The sequence below is a fragment of the Vulpes vulpes genome, chromosome 7 (genome assembly GCF_048418805.1).
Source record: "Vulpes vulpes isolate BD-2025 chromosome 7, VulVul3, whole genome shotgun sequence".
Classification (NCBI taxonomy): Eukaryota; Metazoa; Chordata; class Mammalia; order Carnivora; family Canidae; genus Vulpes; species Vulpes vulpes.
Genome location: NC_132786.1, coordinates 85,588,784 through 85,602,512, shown reverse-complemented (window position 1 = coordinate 85,602,512; position 13,729 = coordinate 85,588,784). Strand labels below are relative to the sequence as shown.

Below are 13,729 nucleotides of genomic sequence, written 5' to 3'. Positions count from 1 at the left end.
TAGTTTTTAATTTTCACAACCTGATTGCTAATATATTTGGGCATCTTTTCATATGTTCATCAGTCACGGAGGTTCCTCTTCTATGACATGAGCATTAAAGCCAATGGCCCTCTTTATATTCTTTTCATATTGGCTAATAGAAGTACTTTTTATATAATCCTCTTTCGGTTATTTCTTTTTCTTTTTAAAAAGATTTTATTTTATTTACTCATGAGAGACAGAGAGGCAGAGACATAGGCAGAGGGAGAAGCAGGCTCCCTGTAGGGAGCCTGACACGGAACTCAATCCTGGACCCTGGGATCAGGACCTGAGCCAAAGGAACAGACACTCAACCACTGAGCCACCCAGGCATCCCAGTTATTTCTTTTTCAAATATTTTCTTCCAGCTTCTGGTTTGCCTTTTTGCTTTCATAAAGGTATTCTTCAGATGAACAGACGTTCTTAATTTTTAATGTAGTCGATTTTCTCAATACTATCCTTTATGGTTTTGCTTTCTTAGGTGTTTCATGTAGCAAAACCATTTCTTACACTGAGGTCATAAAGGTATTTTTCTATGGTGTCTTCTAAATTTTAGGGTTCTTCTTTTTTTGCATCTGAGTGCACTTGGAATGAGCTTTTGGGTACAGACTGAGATGTGGGTTGCAATTTCACCATGTTTCTTTCACTGAAAAGCCTAACATTTCTCAACTCACCTAGAATGTTATTGGTGTCACTAATCCAATTTTCATTTATATGAGGGGCTGCTTCTTGGCTTCCTGACCAACTTGCTCCTTCTTTGCTTCAGAGACTAAATTTCTACAGTTTAATAATAAATATCTCTCTTTTAAAGCATGTGAAATGTCATAGTTATTTCTGGTGCATTGTTATTTCCTATGGACTTTAGTGATAGCTTACTGAATTCTATTTCTGAATTCATTAGAATTATTTTTACTGAAATTGCATTGGATATATAAATCAACTTGGAGAGAACTGACTCAATTAAACTACGGAGTCTTCTAACCCATAAACAAAGTTTCTAAAAAAAAAAAAAAAAAAAAAAAAAGTTTCTTTTCCCTTTCATATAAGTCTTCTTCAATAATTTCAATAAAAATTTTTTCCCATAAGGGTCTTGTCTATGTTTTGTTAAGCAAAATTTTGCCTTCTACCGAAGTAATTAAAATTTATAAATTATATTTTCTCTCTGTAGACACACTGAAATAGATGCTATTTTTACATTAATTATGTGTCTAGGGATCCCTGGGTGGCGCAGCGGTTTGGCGCCTGCCTTTGGCCCAGGGCGCGATCCTGGAGACCCAGGATCGAGTCCCACGTCGGGCTCCCGGTGCATGGAGCCTGCTTCTCCCTCTGCCTGTGTCTCTGCCCCTCTCTCTCTCTGACTATCATAAAAAAAAAAAAAAACAAAACCATTAATTATGTGTCTAGTAAAGTTTCCAAAATCTTATAATATTTCTAATAATTAATGTATAGGTATATTTGAGGTTTGATGACCACATTGTCTGCAATAATTTTTATTTCTTCCTTTCCAATTTATTTCTTTTACTTCTTGCCTTCCAGCATGTCAAAAACAAGTAGTGACTGATTTTCAAATATTAAACCATACTTGAATTATAGGCTAAACTCAACTTGGCTATAAAATCTCTTTTACATGTTCTTGAATATGATTTGTTAATATTTTGTATAGGGCTTTTTTTTTGTTTGTTTTGCATTGTTTTTATGAATAGGATGGGCCTATAAGTCTTCTACGGCATCAATATTTGGTTTTGGTACCAAGATTATACCTCATTAACCCATACATCTCACACTCTCAAGGTTTTACTGCATTCCTGGTATTAGAGCTGTACCACTTTCATTTTTGTCTTCTGGAAAAAGTTACATACGACTGGAAATATTTGTTCCATTTTGGTATAACTGACAAAATAACGGGGACCTTATCTTTCTTTCCTTTTTCTTTTTTTTCTCCTGTCCCTTCTCACTTCCTCCCTGAACCTTCCTTCTGCTTTTTGTTACTCATAGTGATTTAGTTCCCTAGCTTACTTTGCAATTATAAGCTCATTTTTCTTGAAACTTTAACTTTTACGCTTTGATTGCAGGTGAATGGCTTTGAGCACCTGAGTGGCCTAGTTAAGTGTCCGACTCTTGGTTTTTACTCAGGTTGTGATCTCAGAATCCTGAGATTGAGCTCTGCATTAGGCTCAGTGTGGAGTCTGCTTGAGTTTCTCTCTCCCTCTTTCTGCCCCTTCCATTGTATTCTTTCTCTCTCTCTCTAAAATAAATAAATCAATCTAAAAAAAAAAAAGATAAATGACATAAGAAAGGACATGCTTTTTTCTCTTGAAGTGTACCATAAATTCAGGCTGCTGTGATTACAATGTCTCAGAAAAATTTTTTTCTTCCCTTCCACCCGGCAACAAGGTCTGACAGTGGCAATTTCTCATGTGGTCTTTGGAGTGGAAGATTTATTTTCATCTTACAGAGTAGTATAGCCCATGAGACTTCAGCTTTATGATGGAGTTCTCCAATTAGACATTCCACTTTGGGCCTTGGGCTTTGTCTACTGTAACTCAAAGCAATACCAATTACAGTTTCATCATAATATACAGAACACTTAGGATAAATGTAACATTATGAAAGTGAAAGAAGTCAGATATTAAAAAGTATGTACTCTATGGTTCTGTTCAAAGGACATTCTAGAATTGACAAAATTAATCTATAGTGTCAAAAAACAGATTAAATGGGGACGCCTGGGTGGCTTAGCTGTTGAGCACCTGCCTTTCACTGCCCAGGGCGTGATTCTGGAGTCCCAGGATCGGGTCCCATATCGGGCTCCCTGCATGGAACCTGCTTCTCTCTCTGCCTGTGTCTCTGCCTCTCTCTCTCTCTCTCTCTCTCTCTCTCTCTCTGTGACTCTCATGAATAAATAAATAAAATCTTTAAAAAAAAAAGAAAATAGATTAAATGGTTTGGTTTGGGCTGGGAGCGACTGCAAAGTTCTGTAAGGAAACTATCTGAGGTAATGAAAATGTTCAGTACCTTGACTGTGGTGGTGGTTATTCATGAAACTGTCTACCCAAATTAATACATTTAAAATTAGTGCATTTTATTGTATGTAAGTTATCCTTCATTAATGTTAACTTTAATATCTGAATAATGTATATATAATGATAAAGAAATCAAGTTATCTACTTAAGATCTACACATTTTATTCTATGTCAATTTTATGTCAATAAGTATTTCTGTAAAGCCCCTTTTAGAACTGGAATTCCAGAAATCCATTAAGAATTTTTACCACTACCCTTATTAGTATCAATATCAGTTTAAATGGAATCTTTATCAGACCTCTAAGCCTCCATAATAAGGCTGCTTTAGAACATTGGGGTCTTTGGTCAGGTCACCATTTAGTTCTTATTGCTGATGAAAATGTACTTCTATGGCTGACAGCTATAGGGCAGAAGATGGCTATCTATGCAATATTGATCTTGACATCACTTAGGCCACTTCAACTATTCTGTTTCTATGGCACGTTTATTCAGTTATGACTAAAAAGAAGTCATGTCAATATGAGTCACCAACTTCCTATTTCTAAGATCCAAAGGTTTTCAAAGAATGAAATATATATATTCACTTTTTTCTGGTTTTACATTCAGACAATTTTGGTGCAGTGTGATAGAGATTGGGTCTTCTTGCAAATTCATGTTCTCTCAAAACAATTAAGATGTGGAAGCAAAAGCCCATGGAAAGGTGCTCAATCCCAAAGTGCCAAAGGTCAAGTACAGATTATTTCTCGGTCCCTACCTTCAATCTCTTGTCTTACCATGCCTTTTACCCATGACTCTGTGCCACTCTTCTCTCACTATCTTAGATTATGTTTCTAACTAAATTTTATTCTCATTTAACTCTACTTTCCAATTCTCATCTTAGCATCCTTTGAGTGATTCAATTCAGTTCAATTTCTTGGCTTCCTCTCATCTGCCCAGTACTGTGCTCATGACAGTGTGTATTAAAAAATCAACCAGTTATTAAACCTGTCTTTGAAAAGATTACAGACTAGTGGGGGATATTTTTGGGTAAATGATGATATAGAGAGATACACGTAGTACTATTATTGACTTTACAGAAAAGAGTCCCTAGCTCAGCTGAGAAAGTTCAAGAAGGCTTTGTAGAGAAAACACACGAAACCTAAACTGAGCCCTGAAAGTGAACAGGATTCAAGGGCATAGAGGGCAACCAAGAATGGGTTCAGGGAACAGTACTCCAAGAAGAAAAGACCAAAGGAGCAGAGGCATGGGGAAGCCAAAGGATCTCGGTAGCCCACTAGAAAGTAAAGCTGATAAGGTCCATCTTCACTGAGCTTTCTTGCTTTTTATAACTTTTTGCTAAAAAATTATATTCAACAGTTGGTAAATGTTCTCAAAGTTGGAAAAATCCTGACATTTGTGTTTACTTCTGTGACTTCCCTCAAGTCAAACTCTGTGATGCATCATTGTAATATAGAACTGTTCTAGCGTGATTTCTAAGACATACAAAGCTATATTCTCAAAGGAATTTAATGGCATAGGAGAATTTAGTAGAGTTTATTTAGTATTTTATACCTTACTCATGAATAAATACCATCACAATGTAGTGACTGGAAAGAAAATAACATGAAAACACTGAAATCACTTGCATTATGATAAACAATATATAGAAAATGAGTTTAAAAAATGACATTATTTAGGGCAAAGGTTTCTTTTCTAACCTCTATCTTTCCTTGACACTATCCATCTTCCTGTCTGTGCTCAATATCATAAGTAATAATGTTTTTATATACAAAGAATATTTCTAAGGAGGGTCCTTCAAGAATATTTCTAAGGAGGATGTCTACCACCAGAGGATAATGTGTGTGCTTGTGTGTGTATACATAAACAATGCTTAGGTTAGATCAAGCATGATAAACAGGCTTCAACTAAAGGTTTTCCAAACATCTTCTGATTCTGGGTTTCAATGACAATGACCAGTACTGTAGATTTTGGGATCACAAACTAAAGGATGTAATTAAATTCAATGATGCTAACAATCCAGTCAAATTGGAGTCTATAAACAAGTTGTTTCAAAGGTTTTATATTTCTCTTATTCTTCGGGCTCCTCTCATCACCGTAATCCAATTTCCATTTTAAATATACTTCCATTTTTAAGCTCCTCTGTTACTGGCAGCTAAAGATAGTGACAAGTATTTTATTATGTGAAGTATAATAGTTTTTAGACATTTTGCTATGTCCACCACATAAGTCATGTAAATAAGTAGTATGATAATTTAAAGATATGTGTATTTATTTTGAAAAATGAAGAAATTTGTATCAAAAGATTATTTTCTAAAAAAAAAAGTACTGGGTTTAAAAACAATGTGTACGCTATATGGTATATACATCATACAGCCTTGTTGCCGGGTATCTTTTCCTTCCCTTTTAAAATGAATCACAAAATATTTAAAGTGTTAAGGGTTAACAACATCCATGGTTAAACATTAGAAGAGTGAGTACAACTTACAGAACCTGCAACTATAGACTATGTGCTATATTTCAGAATTAAATACTATTTTCAAGTGATGATTTTCCAACTATTATTCAACATACAATACATACAGCTCTAGAGTTCTTCCGAGTGCAAAGCTAGTTAATGAGACACACAGAGTATTTAATTTCACACATGAAGCAGAAAGGTGCAGATAAGCATTAATTTCCACCAAAAAAACAAACCTTAAGGAAATAGTTGTTATTGTTATTGCTGTTGCCAGACACTCCTTGCAATTCAGCCACAGTGCTCTAAAATGGTTGACAACAAAAATTAAAGATGGCTTTTCCCCATTAAAGAGAGCAGCCTAATGATAAACGGTAGAAAAAACACTGAAGTTCTGGTGCCTGCTATAACACACACGTTTGAGAACTAAGAGAATGCCTCCCACTCTTAGTTTCTCAACATTATGAACAGTATAAAGTCAATTTACATTATTAAAAGGCCATCCATAATAATTGCAATCTCTTGTTCATACAACACAAGCTGTTTCCAACCAGGAACAGCAAACACCATGAGTCAAATTTAATGTGATCCCTTTAATGCTTTTCGCCTAAAAATTATATTCTCATAAACCATTTAACACTTATGCAAACCACAGCTCCATTATATTTCTGACTCTAATTATTACATGTTAACACAAGCCATAAGAATGCATATCCATGTAGGTAGCTGCTCTAAATTGTATGCAATACTTTAAAAGATTCTAAAAACTAATGTTCTCATGATATAGTTATAATTATATTAATTTACAGTAATGAAAAAAAAATTACAAAAGTGAGATTAAATTATGTTTTAAGAGAAGGGGCCTCAGTTTCTAGAGTGATGATTAACCTTGCTAGAAACTAGTGCCTGAAGAGACTTTGAAATACCATATAATCTAGGACTTTAAAATGTAATAATTATCATATTTTAAAAGCATATTTAAAGAAGCAAGCCAAAATAATCCTATAATTTCAAAGTGCATGTAAAACAGTTTATTTTAGTGTGAAGGATTGTATGCATTTTCTAATTCAAAAAAGTGGTATAGTACCATTTCATACTTCACTTCTAGTCTGAGCCCACTGTATTTCACATTGCATAATGATCTTTGATAGAAACATGTGCTCAGAATTTACACACATGACTCATGCTACACAAAGCATATACCAAAATTACAACATCCCACCACTAAAAGGTCAAACATTGATAGTTGTGGAGTATGACAGATTAAATTTGTTATTGAAAATTAAAATCTAGTTGAAAAATTTACCATACCCCCAGAATTTCGTGAGATAGTGCTGACTGTGTGAGGGGCTTATTGAAATCCTCCATCGTTACCTTCCAGATTGTTTCAAAGAAGAAAGAAAGAAAAAAAAAAAAGAAATGAACAATAATTCTGTTACCCAGAAACGCAATTGCTAATTACTGATATATTCAGATCTACATTTTAAATGTTTCAATTGCTCAGATTTAATTTTTCTCTTCATACAGGATTCTCCCCCTTATCTTTAGCCTTTGGGCAGAGCCCTTTTAACTTTTTTTAAATCACAATGTGTAACAGAGAGTAAACAGAAACAGGAATGTAAATTAAAATTCATTTGGCTGTTTGCTTATTGTAAACTCCTCTAATTTAAATATTTGAGGGGAAAAAAACAAAATGTAGACATTTGGGGGTTAAAGTTTGGGGGTTATCTATATATTTTAAATTTTATTGGAGTACAACTTACAGTTTCCTAAAGCATTAAAACAGGTATATGTAAGCATATACAATACATGATAAGGTCTTCTTAATCCTAAATATGGTTTTGATAGAGAACTACTGTACTTTTACAATTTCAGGATATATTTCTCACGTTGCAATGTTTTCCCCAAAGGCGATTCAAGCAAGCAACTCCCCTCTGTCAATGTGACAAGTTCCAAGTTAGAATCAACCTTGGATGATTTGACCAAAACCAGAAGCTATCTATCCTTCAGTAGACAATACTGATCTAAGCGCTGGCTCTAGAAATTAGTTGGATGAACTCAGTTGTTCTGCATTTAATTAGAGGTTTTCCTAGCTGGCCCAGGGAATGTCACAGGGGATACTGTGAAATAAAAATGATTCTAACCTTGAAATTACAAGATGATTCCATAAATGATAAGAAAACTGAGAAGCCAAATGATTGATTACACAATTCAGGATTAATAAAGATACATAAATCAACACATTGTTCAACTACATATAAAATTAACTCAGTTATTCAAGGTCATTTACCCATTGGATAACCAATGGTTACTGGTTCTTCTCATCCTTTTACTTTTCATTAACAGAGAGAAATAGAGTAGATAAAAAACAGGACATACCACTCAAATTGATTTAACAATTATTTGGTAGCAGAGTAAAAAAAAGAATTTATATCAAGTAAGTAAAGTGTTTATACAAGAGTGAATTTTCATTATTTGTACAGCTTTCATCTCTCCTATGCACAGAATATTAACAGTTGGTTTTAGCTGAGCATGTTTTGCCAACACACAAGAAAGGGAGAGAAATACAAGTCAGAGAGGAGCATGAAAGAGAAAAAAGAAAAAGGCTCCTTGACCTTTCCAGTAAAGTGAATGTTACTTGGAATAACATAGTAGCAAGCATCTGATTTCTATTTCTACAACTTGAAGATGAAGAAAAAGTTTAACCTAAAGTTTAATTTAAAAAAAATCATATACTCAGTTATTTTTCCCTTTAAGCCCTATCTTCATAGGATACTTATGGATTATTTGCCTAGAATAAAATAATTCTCCATGTATTTAATTCCCCTATTATTAGAAATACAGAATGAAGAATCATAGAACCTAAGTATTACAAGAAAGTCCATCACCCAAAACAGGAATCCTCTTTCCAACATCTCTTGTCACCCAGTTATTCTGTGGGTGCCTGAACAAAGACAGACCTATTAGTCCACTCCATTCAAGAACAGCAATGTGTTGTAAAGAGTCCCAACTTTGGAGACAGGAAGACCTTTTTCCCATTATAAATCTGCCAACTACTAGCTATATGACTAGAAAAAGCCTCGTTTGCTTCATTTCTAGAAAAAAAAATCTCTTCTGTGTGCTGTAAAGATTACATGAAATCATGTAGGGAAATTCGCCTTGCAAAGTGCCAGGCACTGAATATTTATTTACCTTTCTAGTCCCAAAAATATCTGCTCAGGTGACAATCAACTCTGCTTTTCTTATAAAAACTAGGCAAACAAAAAAATTCATATGATATACTCCTAGGTATAAAAGTTGAATAACAGAAACTCATTTTTCATTTAATTAAATTACTAAATTAGAGAAAATCTTACATCAAACAAACAAAAAGCTTTAGAGGCTTGAGCTGAAAACTTTTGGGACTGAATGTGACCAATTCCTCAAAATAATTGGAAGAAGTATGTAGTATGTAGCAGGTGATCTAAAATTTTCACTTGGAGAGCTTTAAGAACTATCTTATTTTCCCTCTTTCCTGGCTAGACTTGATGTTCTGTTTCACACACTCACAGCATATTAAAAGCTAGTGAGAATTCAGAAATTTAGTCCAGTCTCTTAAAGCCAAAGAGACTGAGGCCCACAGACTGTCAAGTTTGGCTTCCTCGCTTTCCACCACTTGATGTCACCCGAACTCCCCTGAATCTCACATCCAAATTCTTTCTAGCAGAGCAAGCAGGTAAAAACCAAACCTGCAGAGAGCGATTCTAATATCCTAAAAATAGGCATGCAGCCAAAGCAAATCAGTGTCTGATAAAACACAAAACACTAGCACAGAGAACTGAAGACTAAGACAAAAATGTAAATACTTGAGGAAACTGTTTTTGATTTCTAAATCCAAGGTAACATTTTCATACCTTATGTCTCAGTATAATAAAAAAAAATACTAGTTATTTCAAATGGTTTCTGCAAGTAAAAAATTAAATCAACTAAACAGAATTCTAAGAGACTAATTCATTCACCTGAAGACTCTGTAATATTTATTCTCTGATCAAAAGTTAGTTGATGCACTATTTTTAGTTGTCTAATAAATAGAGAATAAACTACATTAAACTACTAACACATAAAAAATTAACATGTTTGGGTTAAAACATTCCAGACTAAAAATACATGAAAATACTTCAATGTCTGTTTATTAATCTTCACTATGTCCTGGCTAGAAACCAAAAACAAACAAAAAAACCCAGAAAGCTCTGGAAAAAGAATATATTTAGATGAGTAGAGATTGACCATATGAAGTTGTACTGTCCTTATATCAGCTGGTATAAATAATGTATGTTTTACCTGAATATTTACTATGTTTATGGAGTATGAAATATCTGATTAAATTATTGATAGATATTTTGACATGCCAATATGAAACACATGCATGTTTAAACATGTTTATAATAAAGCATGTTGTCCCATTATATCAACGTACATTTGGCATTTACATTAGAAATAGACTAGCATCTGTATTACATTACAACACACAAGGATTCTGGAGAGCCATTTTCACTTGGGGGTTAGCTTCTACTCATTTACTTGATCTTCTACAGAGAGCAGGATGCAAAATTATTCCAATATGTATCTACTCTATGGAATATGTGCTGGTGGAAAGCTTTGTTCTGCATTATGTTAGCACAAATCACAGTGAGCAGATCCAAAGAACTTTCTCTTCCTGGAAAAAAGAAACCTGAAAACACCCAGCAATTTTTAGTACTTTTCTATGTGTTTGTGTATGTATGAGTGTGTTTTTTCAATCAGAATGTTTACTAATTTTTTTCAAAAAGCATTTACTATAGAAAATTGAGGGAGAAATTAAAAAAAAATATAAAACAGAGAGAAAATCACCAAGTTCCAACAAAAAAGACACCTATTATTTGCATTTTGGTGTTTTTACTCTTTTTTGTTTCTGTGAATTTAATACCGTGGTAAAACATGACTTATTTGATCCCAAAGTCTTCACACTGTCAAGAGGATACCATTCCTTGATTCATAAGTTTATAACAGATGTAAGTAATATTTCTTTTGTGAGGTTGAATGTAGACACATTCTTCTTGAGAAACTGCAAAGAACCTATCATACTTTTACACGGTAAAGAGAGTTTTGTAAAGTAGGAACGTCATGGGAAGAAAGGTAGGAAGGACTGTTGCAAGCATGACTTACCTCGTCATCGTCGGCGTCATACTGTGCATAGTGCTGCTCCAGCAGCTCTCTCTGGCGCCTTTCTTGTTCCAGTGTTTGGCTTATCAACTGGGCAACCTCACTCACTTGTCCTGGTTTTTCTCGCCCAATAACAAATCTGTAAGAAGGTGAAAGGAGACAAATATAGTTGGACTCTCCAGCAAAAAGGAGTACTAAGAAAAGTAACTAAGCTTGACAGCTCATCACGGTCCATCAAACCTCAAGAAAATAGTATCACATCTATACTCTAAATGTTATGCCTGGATGGAAGGGGAGATTAGCTGAGCAGCTAAACAGGTTATTTTAGACATACTCTCAAGGAAAAGAAAATGAAAAAGTGAAGGATGACTTAAAAAAAATGGGGCACCTGGATGGCTCATTTGGTTAAGTATCTGGGCTCTTGATTTCAGCTCAGGTCATGACCTCAGGGACCTGAGATCAGCCCTGCTTCTGGTGAGCAAAGGGCATGGAGCCTGCTTAAAGCCTCTCTCTCGCTGTACTTTTGCCACCCCATAGCCCTCAACCCCCCACTTGTACACCACTCTCTCTCTCTCAAAAAAAAGTATTACTTTGGGAGAAAACAGAAAAGATGTAATCCATTCTACAGTACTTCACACATTTTTGATGCTCTACAAAGTGGAAGCAAACTCCTAATTTCCTGTACAATTGAACTTGAGAATTGTTTCCCTAATACTGTCCTCCTTACAATGCAGAAACTGCTTCAAAACTATTCTGGGGAATAGCATGCCTTAGGTGGGTAAATAAATAGAGGCATTAACTTCTGCTAAGTTACTATAACTTTGGAGAAAAGAGAAACAAATATAGGTCTTGTTTTTGTTTTTAAAAAGAAAAACTAAAATAAGGAGAGGTCATGAATTTGATTTCACTTTTGGAGAAAAAGATGGTATGAGGAGAGATGTGGTTTCAAAAAATAAGAGACAAAAAGAAATATCTTATTATTAATTACTGTTTAAAAAAGTATAAAGTAAAAACATGGGAAGTCATTCATTTATGGCAAGCTGCGGTCACTTAATGATACATCCTCATCAATACTATGTGTCTTGCTCAACAAATTTTCACTTCTTAACATCTTTTCACACTAATACGTGGTATTATTTCTCTAAAAATATGAGTGGCAAAAATTATTTAGTTGCTATGTATCATTTAATTTCGTATTTTGGATGTCACTCTCCGTTTAATCTTGTTTCTATACTTAACTGATGTTTTTTCTCTGATTATAATGCATTGCTGTATTAGATTATAAGTTTAAATGAAATATACCACCATTCTCTGTACAAAATCACTGAAAGTCAAAAATTTTATACTTACGTGCTAGTAATTAATTGTCTCTGTAGCAATATTTTTATGTAGTTCCAAACAACACTTTGTACTTACGCTTGGGTGTTCATTTATCATTTATTTTCCTCTGGGAATCAAGTATAAGTAGAATTTGCAAATTCTGTAATTTTCATCCTTATTCAGGTATAATTTACACATAATAAAGTATATCTATTTTAATCGCACAGTTTGATAAGTTTCACAAAGGTAACCTGTAATCACTTCAATAAAGTTACAGAACATTTTCATCAACCTAAAATATACAATTTCCCTTTCTAGTAAAATCACCTTCACCCTGGGCCCATATTATATTTGTTTTCACTAGAGTTTCATATAAATGTAATCATAGAGTGTCTGACTTTTTTGGCTCACTATAATGTTTTGGAGACTTATCCATGCTGATGCAAGTATTAGTAATTCATTTATTTTTATTACTGAATAGTATTTCATTGTATTGGATGTGCTACATTTGGTCTATCTATTCTTCTACTGGTGGGTATTTGAGTTTGATTTTGGATTTTATGATCAAAGTTACTATAAACATTTTTGTGCAAGTCTTTGTGGGGGCATACATTTTAATTTCCTGTAGACAAATAACTAATAGTGGAATTGATAATGTGTGGCAATGTATGTTCAACTTTTAAAGAAATTGCCAAATTATTTTTCAGAGGGTACCATTTTGTATTACTACTAGCAATGCAGGAGAATTACAGTTGCTTTACATTCTAACCAATACTTGGTACTGTCTTTTAAAATTTTAACCATTCTATTGAATGGTTATAGCCATTCTATTGAATGGTTATAATGGTTTTAATTTCCAATGTTTTGATGACCAATGACATTAAGTATCTTTGCAAGCACTTATTGAACATTCACAAATATTTTTCAGTGAAATACCTTTTCAAATCTTTCACCAATTAAAAAACTGGATTGTCTGACTTTTTATTATTGTTCTAGAATAGTTCTTTATATATTCTGGATGCATATCTTTATGTACACTGTATATAATAAATACACATAGATACATATATTCAAATAGTGCGTGTGTATCTCTGTTTGATTTATTATCCTTTCCCAGTCTGTGGTTTACCTCTCAATTTTCTTAATTGTGTCTTGCAAGGAAGTCCAACTTACCACTTTTTAAAAGCTTTATACCTTTTCTTTCCTATCTAAGAAATCTCTGCCTCACTTAAGATTGCTAAGATTTCTCCTATTTTTCTTCTTGAAGTGTTAATGTTTTGATTTATATTAGGTCTATAGTAACTTTCAAATTAATTTTCATGCACAATGTTTGGTAAGGATGGAGTTTCATTATTTTCCACATGTATGGCCAGTTGTTTCCACCCCATTTATTTAAAAGACTATTCATTACTGCCACTGAATTACCTCAGCACACTTGTTGAAAATCAGTTGATACTATGTACTTCTGGGCTGATTTTTGGACTTTTCCAATCTCTTCCATTTATATATCTATCCTCATACCACACTGGCTTGATTACCATAAAATCACTTTTGAAACTAGGTGGTGTGAAGTTTTCCATTCTGTATATCTTTTCCAAAACTATTTTAACTATTCAAAGTTATCTACTTTTTCATATACATTTTATAATCAGGTCATCAATTTCTTTTAAAATCCCACTGATGTTTGATTTGGGATTGCTTTGAATCTATAGATCCATTTGTGGAAAACTGACAT

General features: G+C 33.7%; 1 protein-coding gene across 38 annotated transcripts in view; it reads right to left on the bottom strand.

Moving 5' to 3' along the window:
* PPP1R9A (protein phosphatase 1 regulatory subunit 9A) overlaps positions 1-13,729 on the bottom strand; it is a 312,437-nt gene that overhangs the window by 91,530 nt on the left and 207,178 nt on the right. For 16 of the 38 annotated variants that reach the window (XM_072764309.1, XM_072764313.1, XM_072764315.1 and 13 more), the window contains one exon: positions 10,678-10,813. In XM_072764309.1, coding sequence (XP_072620410.1) covers positions 10,678-10,813 — 136 coding nt within the window. Of the gene's footprint in view, positions 1-5,732; positions 5,799-6,804; positions 6,868-10,677; positions 10,814-13,729 lie in introns of all 38 variants that reach the window. The other 22 variants (XM_072764294.1, XM_072764292.1, XM_072764321.1 and 19 more) reach the window with 3 other exon arrangements.